An 18,065-nucleotide genomic window follows, 5' to 3' on the forward strand; every position below is an offset into this window, starting at 1 on the left:
CTTAATCGACAGATCAGTCTACGCATATGGCAGCTATATAAAGACCGATCTGAACCACATTTGAACCGGAAATAGGGAGGCTTTAATCAACAAACTATTTCAATTTTCAGCGAAATCGGATAATAATTGCGGCTTTAATTGGATTAAGACCCTAAATCAACAGATCGGTCTATATGACAGCTATACCTGAATACAGTCCGATCTGAACCATATTTGAGTCAGATGACGGGAGACTTAAAGCAACTCACTGTTTCAAATTTCAGCGAAATCGGGATACAAATGCAGCTTTTGTGGGCTCAAGACCCTTAATCGGCAGATCGCTCTCTATGGCAGCTTTATCAGAATATAGACCAATCGGAACCGGATTTGAGTCGGAAATAGGGAGGCTTTAATTAACTAACTATTTAAAATGTCACCGAAATCGAATAATAATTGCGGCTTTTATGGGATTAAACCATTAATCAGCAGATCGGTCTATATGACAGCTGTATGTAAATATGGTTCGATATGGGCAATAATCAGTTTGTATATCGGGGCCCCTAGTACAACTTCTTGATTCAAATTTTAGAGAAATCGGAAAAAAATGCGGCCTTTACGGGCTTAAGACCCAAAATCGCCAGATCGGTCTATATGGCAGCTATATCCAAGTATGGTCCGATATGGCCCATTCAATAACTTAACCTGCGTGTAGAAGAAATATGAGTCTGTGCCAAATTTCAACTCAATATCTCAGTTTAAAGACTGTAACGTGATTATAAATGACAGACAGAGACACGGACATCATTAAATCGTCTCAGAATTTTACGACGGACAGAAATATATATAAAGGGCGATTTTTTAGATATTATCCTTTTGGCAACACTGCTTTAAACAGCTCACGTAGGTTTCGTATTTTGTTTCATATGGATTGGTAGCATCATTGGACCGTACGTCTTCAATGATGATGCGAATCTTAATGTAATTATGAATGGTGAGCGCTACCGTGAGATGATGTCCAATTTGTTTTTTTTATACCCTCCACCATAAGATGGGGGGTATACTAATTTCGTCATTCTGTTTGTAACTACTCGAAATATTCGTCTGAGACCCCATAAAGTATATATATTCTTGATCGTCGTGACATTTTATGTCGATCTAGCCATGTCCGTCCGTCTGTCCGTCCGTCCGTCTGTCTGTCGAAAGCACGCTAATTTCCGAAGGAGTAAAGCTAGCCACTTGAAATTTTGCACAAATACTTCTTATTAGTGTAGGTCGGTTGGTATTGTAAATGGACCATATCGGTCCATGTTTTGATATAGCTGCCATATAAACCGATCTTGGGTCTTGACGTCTTGAGCCTCTAGAATACGCAATTCTTATCCGATTGGAATGAAATTTTGTACGGCGTGTTTTTCTATGATATCCAACAACTGTGCCAAGTATGGTTCAAATCGGTCTATAATCTGATATAGCTGCCATATAAACCGATCTTGGGTCTTGACTTCTTGAGCCTCTAGAGTGCGCAATTCTTATCCGATTGGGATAAAATTTTACACGACGTGTTTTGTTATGATACATAGCAACTGTGCCAAGTATGGCTGAAATCGGTCCATAACCTGATATAGCTGTCATATAAACAGATCTGGGGATTTGACTTCTTGAGCTTCTAGAGGGCGCAATTCCTATCCGATTTGGCTGAAATTTTGCATGACGTATTTTATTTTTACTTTCAACAACTGTGTCAAATAAGGTTCAAATCGGTTCATAACCTGATATAGCTGCCATATAAACCGATCTGGGATCTTGACTTCTTGACCCCTAGAAGTCGCAATTATTATCCGATATGCCTGAAATTTTGTACGACGGATCCTCTCATGACCATCAACAAACGTGTTTATTATGGTCTGAATCGGTCTGTAGCCCGATACAGATCCCATATAAATCGTTCTCTCTATTTTACTTCGTGAGCCCCAATGGGCGCAATTCTTATACGAATTGGCTGAAATTTTACACAGGTTTCTAACATCTAATTTAATTGTGGTCCGAACCGGACCATATCTTGATATCGTTTTAATAGCAGAGCAACTCTTTTCTTATATCCTTTTTAGCCTAAGAAGAGATGCCGGGAAAACAACTCGACAAATGCGATCCATGCGATTCACGTTCGGGACCGGTCAATTGGCCGCCTAGATCGTGCAATTTCACGCCTTTAGACTATTTTTGTGGGGCTATGTTAAAGCTCATGTCTATAGTAACAATCCCGCTTCAATTGACGCATTGGAAGACAACATTGAAGCATTTATTCGTGAACTACTGGAAGAAATGTTGGAAAGAATGTGCCAAATTTGGTCGAAGCGTTTTCATGAAATAATCTTCAAACATTAAATTAATTAATTATATGGATCGTACTATCGATTCAATTAAAATATTTCATGCATCTTTCCGAACTATATGTGTTTTTTGTTTTGAAAAACTTTCCTATAGCTCTTAGAAAATCACCCTTTATGTATATTATTGATCGTCATAGAATTCTAAGATCATCAAACAACTTTCGTGTGTCGTCAGCATATCTGGAGGCGGAAGTCCCCATGTTAGTTTCTCTCTCTGGTCTAGAAAGCAGCAGGCCTTAGCCGTCCAGAGCTTATTTTCTAATGGTCGCTCACTTATTGCTACGCAAACTGCCTTCCGCGCTCACTTTGTAATTCCTCTTCACAGATTCGTTCTTGACCGTAATACGATGCAGATTCCACTAAGGAACTGGGGCAAACTTTTCACATATCACTGAGGGCTGTCCGATTCAAGTTTAAGCTCAATGATAAGGGGCCTCTATTTTATAGCCGAATCCGAACGGCGTACCGCAGTGTGACACCTCTTTGGGAAGAAGTTTTAAATTGGCAGAGTACCTCACAAATGTCGTCAGCGTTAGGAGGGGATAACCACCGCGGACAATTTTTTCAGATGTTCCAGCCAGTATACGAACCGAGACGTTCAGCGTCTAAGGCCGACATGCTAACATCTGCTCTACGGTGGCCTCCAAGCTATACACAAAATAGCTGCCATATAAATCGTTTTAACAATTAAGGAATTAAACCCGTGACAGCCGCATTTGTTGTCCGACTTCGCTGAAATTTAAAATAGTGTGATGAAAGAGATCCTCAGACTTTCGAAACAAAGATGGTCAATATCGGACTATATTATATAGAGGGTGCGGATTATAGTCCACCCCATGCCGCTATGTCCATACACCTAAGCCCGTAATCGGCATGTTGTGCGTTCTAAACACTAAGAAGTAAAAACGTGCTAAGTTCGGCCTGATCTTGAATCTTGGGATTCCGCTAAAAATCTACCCTTTGTAATTGAATTATTTTGTAGCAATCAAATCGGGAATTGATTGTGGCTTCAATGTTCTCAAGAAGTTAATATTGATACTAGCGGGGCCTATATCACCATACTGACCGATTCGGATAAAACTTGGCATGGATGTTGTAAGTCATAAGATAAGTTTTTGGGTCAAATTTCAACCAAATCAGATGAGAAATTAAGCTTCTAGGGCCTCTAGAAATTAAAACCGGAGATCGGTTTATATGGGGGCTATATCTGTTTATAGCCCGACTCGGATCATACTTGACACTGATGTTAGAAGTCATACCACAAGTCTTTGTTCCGAAATTCACCCAAATCGGATGAAAGTTGAGTCTTCTAGGAGCTCAAGATTGGTTTATATGGGGCCTATATCAGTTTTAAAGATCGTCTAGGATCATACTTGGCTTGGATATTTTGTTCCAATATTCAGATAAATCGGATGAAAATTGAACCTTCTAGGGGCTCAAGAAATCAAAACCGGAGATGGATTTATATGGGAGCTATATCTGTTTATAGACCGATTTAGACCATACTTGGCATAGATTCTGGAAGTCATAACACAATTATTTGTTCCAATGTTCAGCCAAATCGGAAAAAATTGATGCTCCTAGGGGTTCAAGAAGTCAAATTGGGGGAGAGGGAAGGCTATATTCAAATCTGAACCGATATGACCCATTTGCAATCCCCTACGACCTACATCATTAAGAAGTATCTGTGCACAATTTCAAGCGACTCGCGTTACGCGTTCAACCGCTATAGTGATTTTGACGGACGGTCGGACGGACACGGTTAGATCGACGCATAATGCCGAGACGATCCAGAATAAATATTCTTTATGGAGTCGCAGATCAATATTTCGTGGTGTTACAAACGGAATGACTAGATTAGTGCATCCACATCTGATGGTGGTGGGAATTAAAAGGAACCTCCTAAAAGAAAATCTAAGTCAGGAGTTATGTTACTTACAAAATCCCTAATTGCTTTCCATACCATACCCCTAAGTCGGTTCATATATGGTATTGTGTCCCCACGTAAGTGCCAGAGTCTGTTAGACGCGAAAGCTGGGCAATGACATAGGAAATGCTCCAATGTCTCATGCCCATAACATGCACCGCACCGATTTTGCCTAAGTGCGCTCGTAGTCCTATGTGACCCGTTATGGCACCGAAAGCTATATTGACCTCCTTCTTACTTCCTTTCAGTTATATCCTCTGGATCTCCCCACAGTATTTTCTTCGTCCTACCGACCGTTTCGCTGTTCCACAGTGTTACATGCGCTTCGCTTTGCGTGGGCCCCGCACTTTAACCAAGTTTATTGACGGCATTCCTCTGGTCTTCACTCCAAATCGTCTGCTTTTTCATTCCCTCCTACTCCGCTATGGCCCAGCATCAAACGTGCCATCCTCAGAGAAGGCGTTAATCTCTTTTTACACTCCAAGTGTCATCTTAGGTATCCGATCGGGAACCTTTTCTCTTCCATCCAGGTTTCCTATATTCGCCTCGATCATACCGCGATGGTATGACTTCCTCCAATCCTTTATTCATCCTCCCATCGTCTTAAGTCTAGTAGCAGCAGGGTCGGATACCTCACAAATGTCGCCAGCAATAGGAGGGGATAACCACCGCTGAAAAACTTTTTCTGATGTTCTCGCCAGGATTCAAACCTAGGCGTTCTGCGTCATGGGCGGACATGCTAACCTCCTAGCTACGTAGGCCCTGCCCAAGATTACTCCTAAGTATTTTACCTCGCCAGTTATCGAAATCGGTCTATTGAGAAAACGAGGTGCATCAAATTGACCCACCTTAGTCTTCCTTGTAAAAAGGCAGATTTCAGATTTCTAAATAGCTGATTCGGATCCCTACACCTTAGAAGTAATATAACATCGTCTGCATATCATACTGATTCAAATTCCTACTCAGCCAGCATCCGTAATAGGTTGTTTATGGCGGACACCCATAAAAGTTGCGATGAAATGCCCACATGTGCCATGCTTCCACATCTCCCATATATTTATGTCATGTAACCAACAAGTTGTCCACCTCTTCCTTAGCAAATGGTTTATCCAGTTTCCAAGGGCCCGGTCCAGCCGGTTATGGTCTAAGGATTGTACAGTGTGTCGTTCTGCAGATTGTTTAAATCTCCCTCTATATCAATGCATATTACCTATGTGTACGTCTTGGCATCGAAGGATTCTTCCATTTTATGGATAGCCCCGAGCACAGCAGCCTCCACCGATCTTCCCTTGACATAGGCATGTGCTATTTGTATTTGAGCATTTCGCTCGATGTCCTACTCATTCTCATGGTATCCTCAATACGGTCAATAGTTTTTAGTAGAAGGATATTAGGTCTGTAGGCCTTTGGCGTCGCATAACTTGCCTTGCCTTGCCGTGCTGAAATATAAATACCACACTTGCCTCCTGCCAGGCAGGCTTTCGGATTATTGCAAGTCCTTGGCGCGCTGTGAAAATAGAGGCCAGATAGGGTGCCAGATAGTCTGCCTCCTTCTGTAGCAATGCCGGGAATATTCCAACTGGTTCGAGTGACTTTGATGGTTGGAAGCTCATCAAGGCTTCATTTTCCATAAATTCTACAACGATAGTTTTAAGTGGCAGTCTGCCGCCAGACTCAAATAGACGTTTTCGTCCATTGTGATACCACGGGAACAGGAGAGATTAGATGCCGTTAGATACCGTTGAACCATCCAGATCGCTTTAAAAAGCACAACAACTTGCGAAAGTTCACATCCGTTATATCAGACAAGGTCTCAAAGATATAAGAATCTAAAGTGAAACTCCCCCTGACTGCCGGCAGATGTTTTATAGTCTCTTCTCCCTCGACATCCATACAACTTCTGCAAAATTCGTTACTTGCAACCTTCAGTCTTTCAGCATGTTTTCCGAGACTGAGACGTCTGTTCTTGCCTCTAATAGCAAAGCGGTAGACCTCTTCAAACTAGATTGGGCCACATAATTTTGGAGTGTTCACAACCCCCACAATTTCCTGAGATATCACTGTGGCCCGGCACCCAGATCAAATGAATTCTTAACTGTTCAGCCACCATGTTGAGAGATCTGCGACAGTCGAGGGTTGTTTTTGAATTCAGTGATCTTATGGCTACAATGATATTATTGCTGCTTGACTGTCTGAGAAGATATTTCTGTAAAAATACACCTTCGATCAACCCCATTATCCCAAGATTCAGTTGTCAATGCTTCCAGTCCCTTTCGTTTATTAAGGTTTCAGTTTGGACATGGGATTTCCAGAGAAACTTTTTACACCCACCACCGAAGGATGGGGCTATAATCATTTTGTCATTCCGTTTGCAACACATCGAAATATCCATTTCCGACCCTATAAAGTATATATATTCTTGATCAGCTTAAAAATCAATCAAAAAAAAAGACGATATAGACATGTCCGTCCGTCTGTCTGTTGAAATCACGCTACAGTCTTCAAAAATAGAGATATTGAGCTGAAACTTTGCACAGAATCCTTTTTTTTTTTGTCCATAAGCAGGTTAAGTTCGAAGATGGGCTATATCGGACAACATCTTGATATAGCCCCCATGTAGACCGATCCGCCGATTTAGGGTCTTAGGCCAATAAAAGCCACATTTATTATCCGATTTTGCTGAAATTTGAGACAGTATGTTGTGTTAGGCCCTTCGACATCCTTCGTCAATTTTGCCCAGATCGGTTGAGATTTGGATATAGCTGCCATATAGACCGATCTTCCTATTTAGGGTTTTAGGCCCATAAAAGCCACATTTATGATCCGATTTTGCTGAAATTTAGGACAGTGAGTTGTCTTACGCCCTTCGATATTCTTCGTCAATTTGGCTCAGATCAGTCCAGATTTGAATATAGCTGCCATATAGACCGATCCTCCGATTTAGGATCTTAGGTCCATAAAAGCCACATTTGTTATCCGATTTTGCAAAAATTTGGGACAGTGAGTTATGTTAGGCCCTTCAACATCCTTCGTCAATTTGGCCCATATCGGCCCAGATTTGGATATAGCTGCCATATAGACCGATCCTCCGATTTAGGGTCTTAGGCCCATAAAAGACACATTTATTATCCGATTTTGCTGAAATTTGGGACAGTGAGTTGTGTTAGGCCCTTTGACATCCTTCTTCAATTTCACTTAGATTGGTCGAGATTTGGATATAGCAGCCATATAGACCGATCTCTCGATTTAAAGTCTAGGCCCCATAAAAGGCGCATTTTTAATCCGATTTCACTGAAATTTGACAGACTGACATATGTCATGCTTTTCGATATCCGTGTTGTATATAGTTCAGATCGGTTTATTTTTAGATATAACTACAAAAAATACCAATATTTTGTTATATATAATTGAACCGCGATTTTACGACGTGTCCTATCATACAGTATAGGGATTTTTCCGAATTTTATTTAGTTGGTTTTTAACTTATTCGGTCACCTTATCGGTTTCAGCGCTGACCGTGCTATTCTAAACAGAAATGGCAACTTAGTGCTTTTCGCATTATATTTAGAGCTTTTTAGGTTAATAATAACTCAAAATGGTGTGCCAAACCAAAAAAGACACTAGGTGGACGCTTTTTGCATTTCTAGTTAGAGCTGTTTACCCTTTTTTGTAAGTTTGAGTCTTTTGGTGTCGTTTTTGTCACGGGGAGAATTTGCTAGCCTATTTTATTTAACATGAATTTTCCAACATACATTTCATTAAGGAATAGGGGATATGTACTTCTCTCAAATCAATGAGTGGTGTCCGATTAAAGTTTTACCAAATTGAATAAAAGTCTCATATGGCTGAATACATCATACATGTAAATGGCAGCATTAACGAGGGTACAATGTGATTTGAACATCGGCGTTCTGATGGGTCAATAAAATCCACAGCTGGACGATTATAATAAAGGGTGATTTTTTTGAGGTTAGGATTTTCATGCATTAGTATTTGACAGATCACGTGGGATTTCAGACATGGTGTCAAAGAGAAAGATGCTCAGTATGCTTTGACATTTCATCATGAATAGACTTACTAACGAGCAACGCTTGCAAATCATTGAATTTTATTACCAAAATCAGTGTTCGGTTCGAAATGTGTTCATTCACCGTAACGTTGCGTCCAACAGCATCTTTGAAAAAATACGGTCCAATGATTCCACCAGCGTACAAACCACACCAAACAGTGCATTTTTCGGGATGCATGGGCAGTTCTTGAACGGCTTCTGGTTGCTCTTCACTCCAAATGCGGCAATTTTGCTTATTTACGTAGCCATTCAACCAGAAATGAGCCTCATCGCTAAACAAAATTTGTCGATAAAAAAGCGGATTTTCTGCCAACTTTTCTAGGGCCCATTCACTGAAAATGATTTGCAAGCGTTGCTCGTTAGTAAGTCTATTCATGATGAAATGTCAAAGCATACTGAGCATCTTTCTCTTTGACACCATGTCTGAAATCCCACGTGATCTGTCAAATACTAATGCATGAAAATCCTAACCTCAAAAAAATCACCCTTTACAAACATTCAATGGCGACGCCCCATTATTTTTTGTCAATTCGTTCACTCGTCATGATTTTCTTGATTTTTACTATAGGATGGGGGTATACTAATTTCGTCATTCTGTTTGTAACTCCTCGAAATATTCGTCTAAGACCCCATAAAGTACATATATTCCTGATCGTTATGACATTTTAAGTCGATCTAGCCATGTCCGACGGTCTGTCTGTCGAAAGCACGCAAACTTTCAAAGGAGTAAAGCTATCCGCTTCAAGTTTTACACAAATACTTCTTATAAGTGTAGGTCGGTTGGGGTTGTAAATGGGCCATATAGGTCCATGTTTTGATATAGCTGCCATATAAACCTGTAGAGGGCGAAATCCTCATCCGATTTGGCTGAAATTTTGCATGAGATGTTTTGTTATGATTTCCAACAACTCTTCTAGGTATGGTTCATATCCGTCCACAACCTGATATAGCTGTCATATAAATCGATCTTGGGTCTTGACTTCTTGAGCCTCCGGAGGACGCAATTATTTTGGCTGAAATTTTACATGACGTGTTTCAATATGACTTTCAACTAAACTAAGTATGGTTCAAATCGGTTCATAACCTAATATAGCTGCCATATATACTTATCTTCAATCTTGACTTCTTGAGCCACTATTGTGCTCAATTCTTATCCGATTTGACTTAACTGTGCCAAAAATGGTTCGAACCGGTTTATATCGGGCCATAACTTGACATAGCTCCAAAAGCATAACAATTTTTTTCTTTTATCCTTTGTTGGCCTAAAAATAGTTACTAGGAAAAGAACTCGACTAATGCGATCCACGGTGAAGGGTATATAAGATTCTGTCCGGCCGAACTTAGCACGCTTTTACATGTTTTTTACTGATTCCAAGAATAATCCAAACGCTAAGCTACAATAGCATTTTTTTCCTTGAAATTATACACCTATTTGCAAAAATATTCAAAAAACGAAGTTAGTGCTTTTTTGCCCTTTTACAATTTTTATTACGCTTTTTGTTGGTAAATTGTTGGCATCACTGATTCTAAGCCTAATATAGCAAAGGAGAAGTAGTTCTCCGTTGCCATGGAGAATCCTGAACCTCATCAATTAGATTTTTCAAATGTATTGCCACATCTAAAACCTCCTTCCTTACCCTATTAACAAAGGGTAAGGGAGGGGAAACTTTGTTCCGGGTCGTCCATTGCTGAAATATCTTGAATTAACGAAATATGAATCTTGCAATTGCTGGTTTTCTCTATCATAGCGTGTGTAGCCATCACGCTCTGGTGGAGGTTTATCTGGACTACTCCATTCATTGATGTTCCAGTAAATGAGCGCCTTGGGAGTCGATGGTGGTCTCATCGTCGGTTCTATCGATTCGAGATGTTAAGTCTATACAATTTATGGTCCGATTTCGCTGAAATTTTAAACAGTGAGTTGCACTAGGTTTCCTTATATCCGAACAATAGAAGATCCATATCAGACCATACTTTGGTATAGCTGTCATATAGAGCGATTTAGAGTCTTAAGCCCATAACAGCCGCATTTATTGCCTGAATTCGCTGATATATGGAATGAGGAGCTGCACTAGAGCGCATTTTCACTAAATTTTGTAGAATTTTGTTGCAATATTTTTATTTGTATTAGATCCCAATATGGTCATGATCTCATAAGAGCCTCTATTATTACCCGATATTGACATAATTTAGAATAGTGAGTAGTCTTGGTCTCCTCAACATGCTTACCCAATTGCGATCGTAGAAAATCCTTTTTAGGCTCACAAATGTCAACGAAATGTGGATAATATGCGATGGTGGGTGTCATAGGTTCGACGCCACCGAAGTAAATGAATATTTATAGGTTTTCCTCTAAATTCGCCAAGTTTGCTGGGACATGCTGTGGGCCTCATAGAATATTTATCGACATGGCCACAATGCTTCAAAATCTGTAGGCTGTAACAAAAATCATTCTTATTGTATATTGTATAGCGTGCGCTTTGTTAAAGGTTCTTTAATTCACTTCTTTTGCCTTTGCAATCATCCTCAATCTTTGCAGCATAATCTTAAGTGACAGAGATGTTATATGATATTCGCCGATGGTCCAGTTATGTTGTCTTCTCTATAACTTTTCCAAATATTTGCAGGACTCAACACCTGCTGGAACATTACACATTTCTACATATTCTACGAAGCCGTTAACAAGTGTCACCTGGAGTATATAGCCACGTCAATGCAAATTGAACATTTTAAACTCATACAAAACATTTCTATAAATTATAAAAATCATTTAATGTGTTTTTATTTTCCCACATTACTTACAGACCTTAAGCACAATATCGGCGGAGAAGAACTCCACGATCGTATTCCCATTACCCATCGATTTGATAACATACTTCTTGAAGACAAACGATGAGAACACCCAACAGAAGGCAAAGGCAGCTGCTGCTGCCATGGCTAGAACAGCAGTGGAGGCCATAGCTCAGCAGCAACAGTCGACGGCTATGTAAAGCCACTTTTAAACGAGCGACACCATTGCAACACCCATCATTGATCTCCACAACAAATTTGTAAAGAATTCGAAAAAGCCATACCAAAAAAAAAATGGAATTGCCGATCGACAAATTTAAAATCTCAACAGGAAATTTGTTATAACAAAAAATCTTGAAATTTTTGAAGGATAAAAATCTTGAAATTTTTGATGGATAAAAATGCAAAATCATCTTTCTAACTGTGAATAAATGTTTACTTTATCTACTTGAAGAAAATAAAAGAAAAAAAAACAAATATTAAAAAAATCTAAAAACCCCCTTCCCCTTGGCATGGTGGTGGGGGTTTCAGCCAAACATTAAAATCTCCTTTACAAAACAGTTGTAATTCATTGGTTTTCTTTTACAGCGGCATATACTTGTGTCTAGTATAGCAATTATTTAGAATAACAAACTTGTATGAACTAAAACCAGAACAAGTAAATTACTTAGTGTATATGGCAAACTAGCAATACGTAAAAATTCTCATACACTTAAGGTAATATACACAGAAAAAAAGTAGATAAAGACAAGAAATAGTTAGATATTTAAATGCTGATTTCAAAGATCAAAGAAAGTGACATGGAAAATTTGAAATGTTAAAATTAAAACTATTAGTGTTTGAAATAAAACATTAAAAATATAAATAATTTTTAAAAAATAAATGTAGATGCTAAATAATTAAATTATTTCTGTGTGTTAAACCTCATGCTCGCGGCCAAAGTAAAGTTGATTTTTTTCCACAAAAATGTTTTTTATTTATTTATGTTCATTATTTCGTACTTTCAATGAAGCACATCATCCGAAATGAACAGCGATAACATACCAAATGATATTTACCCGGGGGATGCAATGCATTGCGTTGGCAACTATGAAAGTTAAGGGTTGGAGGGGGAAAGAGGGAGCAGTGTTTATTGATATTTCTTAAATTTCTGAACGTCAATGTCGGTGGGAAAGACATTCGCCAGAAGTCGATTCCACGTACGAATGGTTCGGGCGAAAAATGAATTTTCTCGGGAATGCATGGTTCGGTCGACTGGCCAAACAATTACAAACGGGTGTAAGTTCCTGGCAAGTCTTGTATTCCTGGTGAACATCCTAACGTCAGGGATAAGAAGACGAATATCCCTGGAACACACGCCATGAAAATAACGATAGAGCAATACAACGCTACCCACATTCCGACGATGTTTAATGGAAGCAATAGAGTTGGATACCCTACTGTCCCCAATTAACACCATCGCTCTCCGTTGAACCCGGTCAAGTAGCTCCAAGGATGATTTTGGAGCTCCTGCCCATATATGAGAGTTATATTCCATCCTCCGCCTGATGTATGTACTATAGATATTGAGAAGATCAGAAGAGGTGAAGTATTTCTTGCACCGCGTACATTACATTGTATCTTCATGCCCAGAACATCAAGAGCATCTGACTGCTCAATATCTATACCGTCGATAGATATCGACGATTGAAGTTGGGTAAATACCCGGGTATTTACCCATAAAAAATATATAAAAATATTTTCCAAATCATTTTTGATGATTTCGTATTCTTTGTATATAAACCTGGCCTTCTGATCTCGTAAAATCGGAATTTAGTTATATATTGCCGCAATATAGACCGATCTCCAGACTTAAAGTGTTGAAGCAATGAATTCCTCATTTTTCATTCGATTTCGATGAAATTTGCCACAGTGAGTTCTGAAAGACCCCTACCCATTCCTGTGAAATGTGGTCCAGATAGGACCATATTTGGATATAGCTGCCCTATAGACCGAACGCCAGATCTCTCGATACAGAGTACTAAGGCCATAAAACAACCATTTGTTACCTGATTTCAATGAAAATTGGATCAGTGAGTTCTGACAGACACTTACCTATTAGGCAAAAATAGTTTCCACATCGACATTTTTTAGTAAATTTGCTGTGGAGGCAACAATTATATTGGGTTGCCCAAAAAGTAATTGCAGATTTTTCATATAGTCGGCGTTGACAAATTTTTTCAATGGCTTGAGACTCTGTAATTACATTCTTTCTTCTGTCAGTTATCAGCTGTTATTTTTAGCTTGCTTTAGAAAAAAAGTGTAAAAAAAAATATATTTGATTAAAGTTTATTCTAAGTTTTATTAAAAATGCATTTACTTTCTCTTAAAAAATCCGCAATTACTTTTTGGGCAACCCGATAGTTAGCACGAGTTAAGGGGACATATGAAGTTCAAAAACACATGTGCTGCCCAAATGGGGGAATTGGGCTTTGGAATTCGAGAAGTCGAGGGGTTTTTTTTTACCAAAAAATGGAACAAATATACTTTTTTCACATAAAGTGTTTGGCATTTTTGATGTGTTTGTTGTTCTTTGCATTGATAATTTGTTTATATCCGATTGATGGAAAGACAGGCTTTCTTCTCTTTTACTGCTCTTAGGAGAATTAGAGGACTTATTGAGCCCTCATTCAAAACAAAAGCGTGCTCTACACCGTACTTAATAGTCTTTCATTATGTAGGGCACCTTAGTCAATTTGACAAAGGTGTTGATGAAGATACATGGCGTATCAGAAATCATGATCCGCCATGCCAGTCAAAGTGTTTTGAATAATAACACACACTTACCCAACTTTTATAAGTTCATTTCAATACTATTCTTTGAATAAAAAGCATTGAATATGATCTCGAGCTGGAAGATGTTCGAAAAAGCACGCAAAGATTTTAATGATCAAAATAAAAGAACGCAAACAGACAAATAAGTAAAAATAGTAACAACATTTCTTTGAGATGATAATAATTTCTTTGATATTTGAAACCGGCTCCTCAATTTAAAATGTTTTCAGGATAATATTCTGAAAATCGATAAGGAAATAAGTAAAAGAGGATATGTATGCAGAAATATTAAATGAAACCAAAACTTATTTATGTTAAAAAATTATTAATTAGATATTTGTATATGTCAAGGTAGTTGTTATATAAATTCATATTTATAACAAAATTAAATTGAAAAATAATAAAAAGTACACTTATAAAATTTTTTAAGGGCATATTTGTAACAAAGTTTTTTAAAAAAGCTAATTAATCTTTTTCATATATCCCCAAGTTTTTTTGTAAAATTTTATGAGAAGTATTTAACGCAATGCACAGTTTAGCGTTTCAGCCTTGCAGACTTAACAATTTTCAGGAAAGAATTTCATCCTATTAATGCTGGAGTATTAGTTAGCTCTTCAGTAGGGAACGCCCGAAAAACACATGGATGCTCTGTACAAAAAGAGAGTTGGTATCAGCTCATATATCGTGGAATCGAGAACATACATATATAAAAAGTTTCAATAACATGTACAACATTTCGACCAACAAAGATTAAACTAACCGTCATATGGGGGACCTATGTACAGGTGTGTTCAAAATATAGGAGGGTGCTCCTCCAAAAAACAAAATTTTATTTTTTTATAAAAATAATTTTTTTTCTTCGCATTTTTTTAACATAAGATGAACCAATTCTCTTAAATGTGTAACAATAAAATGTACAAAACTTTAAAATATTTTATTGAAAAAAAAAACAATTCTCCAAAATTTTGCTGTTCAAAATAATAGGCGTATTGATACATAGTTGTTGAAAATTTCTGTGCCTCGATGATGTCTTTGACACATCTACAATGCATGGAGTCTCAATAAAACCCTGGCATCTCTTTACAGGCTGATCCTGGGATAGCTTTAAACGGATTTCGTGCCTTGCTTTACTCATTGCGTTCAATAACTCTTCCGCATTTGCAAGTCGGTTCTATGTAACATAATTTCAATGTCTCTGCATAAATGTTAAATGGAATTGACGACAGGAGACTGAGCAGTTCACAGATTAATTCTAACCCCATCGACCTGAAACCATCACTTGCCAATTAACTAGTATGTTTCCGATCAATATCTTGTTAGAATACCAATTTCAGAAGCATATTCTAGACTGCATAATGTAACATGAATTGCTCCAAAGTTGTCACATATCCATGATGTCTTATATTTCATTACTGCACCTATACCGTTGTACAAAAAGCTCCCACGAATCAATACTTTCCGCCCACCATGTTTGACTGTCTTTCCTTGTGAATTGTGATTTATATTATGTGTTTGATAGGTCGGCAGATGTCTGTCTAGACCTTGTTCTACCAAATAATACAAATGTACATCCGTCGGACCACAGTATGTTCCCCTATTTTTCAATCGGCAAATTGATATGTCCTTTAACGAACTTAAACGTGTAACTGTATACTTTTTGGTCAGCAATGGTACCATATTTGGACTTGTTGCGTATAAGTTATTTTCCAACAAACGTTTGGACCAATTTCAGTCAGATTCAGTGCCCCTTGAATCTTTTTTGAAGACGCCGTAGGGTTCCCGTTTTGCTTTATCATAAAATCTACGGTTATCAAAAGTTGATGTTTTACGCATGAGTTCGAGTGCTTCGGTCATTTTTATATCCACCACCATAGGATGGGGGTACACTAATCAAGTCATTCCATTTCTTACACATCGAAATATTCGTCTAAGGTCCCATAAAGTATACGAGTATATATTATTGATCGTCTCGACATTCTGAGTCGATCTGGACGTGCGTCGAACACGTAAAGCTAGCCGCTTGAAATTTTGCACAGATACTTATTATTACTGTATGTCGTTGGGGATTGCAAATGGGCCACATCGATTCAGATTTATATACAGCTCGCATATAAACCGATCTCCCGATTGTAATTCTTGAGCCCTAACAAGCCTTAATGTTTGTCCGATTTGGCTGAAATTTTGAATGCGTTGTGCTGTTACGACTTAAAACCACTGTGCCAAGTACGGTCTACATTGATCTATAACCTGGTATAGCTCCCATATAAATCGATATTCCAATTAGACTTCTTGAAAACCAAGGTAGCCACAATTTTTGTCCAATTTTGCACATATGTTATGACTTCTAACAACTGTGCCAAGTACGGTCCAAATCAGTCTATAGCCTGATATGGCTCCCATGTAAACCGATCTCCCGTTTTTTTTCTATCAACCAACACGCAGGGGATGTCCCCTATAAACGTAGCGCATTGCGTTGGCGAATAGAAATTAAGAATTGCATGGGGGGAAAGGATGTAGTGTTTATTGACATTTGTCTTAAATCTCTGTATGTCATATTGGCTGGGAAAAACATTAGCCGGAAGTCGATTCCACATACGAACGGTTCGGGCGAAATAAGAATTCTTCTATAAGGCGTTGTCCGGTCCGCTGGCCAATCAATTATATACAGGTGTGAATGGAATGTCTTGTATCCCTAACAAACATCCTTACATCAGGAATAAGAAGACGATTATCAGACGAACACACACCGTTCAAGGGAGACAATAGAGTCCGATACCCTACTGTCCCCAATCAACGCCATCGCTTTCCTCTGTACACGGTCCAGAAGCTCTAGGGATTATTTTGAAGCTCCAGCCCATACATGTGAGTTGAACTCTATTTTCGGCCTTATGAACGTAGTATAGGTGTTAGGAAGATCAGAAGGAGTATAGTAATTCTTACACCGTTAAAGGAAGCCTAAGCACTTGAATGCTTTCGACACTTTAAATACATGTGTAGCCCAACGGACATCACATTGTATTTTCATGCCCAGAACATCAAGAGCTTCTGATTGCTCAACATCCATACCGTTGATAGACAAAGATGATCTTAATTAATCAGCAAGCGTTTGTGTGACAACAAACAGCACTGAGTCTTCCGTGAATTAAAATCTACTCGATTCATTCGACCCCACTCAGAAATGGCCAGCAAATATTTTCCTCAATCTCTGGAAGACTTGGCCTATAGTCGAATGACAGAGATTACTGAGTAGATCGCATTCGATGTCTGACTTGATGAAAATAGAAAAAAGAGATGGAGAAAGCACAGAGCCCTAGGGTACACTTGCGGTCAATTTATGCTCATTGGATGAGAACTCATCTATATAGACTCGTATAGTGCGATTTCTGAGAAAGGTCGAAATAAATCGAACGAAGTCATTACCGACACCAAATGCGACAAGTTTTAATAGTAATGCACCGTGCCAGACCCCATCAAAATGCCTTGGAGATATCCACAGCCAAAACCTTACTCTCACCACACTGGTGGATTGAGCGACTCCAACGTTCCGACAGAAATGCCATGAGGTCGCCCGTAGAGCGATTTCTGCGAAACCCATACTGTTGGTCGCTAAAAAGGCCATTAGACTCTAAATACCTCACAAAATGGTGATTAACCATGTTCTCCAAAACATTGGAGAGAGCGGAGCATATCCATTCGCATCCTTCCAACGCGAAGGAAAGACTCCCAGACGGTAGGCAAGGTTGCGTAATAAACGAGCAAGCGTTTATTACAGTTCACAGCTTGTGACTCTGTAATTGCATTCTTTCTTCTATCAGTTATCAGCTGTTACTTTAAGCTTGCTTAAGAAAAAAAGTGTAAAAAAGTATATTTGATTAAAGTTCATTCTAAGTTTTATTAAAAATGCATTTACTTTCTTTCAAAAAATCCGCAATTACTTTTTGGGCAACCATTATTATGCGCAGCGAAAAGCTCAACATATTGGCCCTCAGGAGTCATATGGCTCGAATGGGAAAGCCAGGAGGAGTTGTGGACATTGGAATCCCCAGCGACAACAATTTTATTGTCCGGAAAATCCTTCAAAATATTTGTAATGGAA

General features: G+C 38.7%; 1 protein-coding gene across 7 annotated transcripts in view; it reads left to right on the forward strand.

Moving 5' to 3' along the window:
* Positions 1-17,726, forward strand: part of LOC106093416 (band 7 protein AGAP004871) — a 302,264-nt gene extending 284,538 nt beyond the window's left edge. For all 7 annotated transcript variants that reach the window (XM_059369381.1, XM_059369276.1, XM_059369238.1 and 4 more), the window contains one exon: positions 11,170-17,726. In XM_059369381.1, coding sequence (XP_059225364.1) covers positions 11,170-11,355 — 186 coding nt within the window. In that variant the 3' untranslated portion in view covers positions 11,356-17,726. The remainder of the gene's footprint in view (positions 1-11,169) is intronic.
* The last annotated feature ends 339 nt before the right edge of the window (positions 17,727-18,065 follow it).

This window comes from Stomoxys calcitrans, chromosome 1 (assembly GCF_963082655.1).
Source record: "Stomoxys calcitrans chromosome 1, idStoCalc2.1, whole genome shotgun sequence".
Classification (NCBI taxonomy): domain Eukaryota; kingdom Metazoa; phylum Arthropoda; class Insecta; order Diptera; family Muscidae; genus Stomoxys; species Stomoxys calcitrans.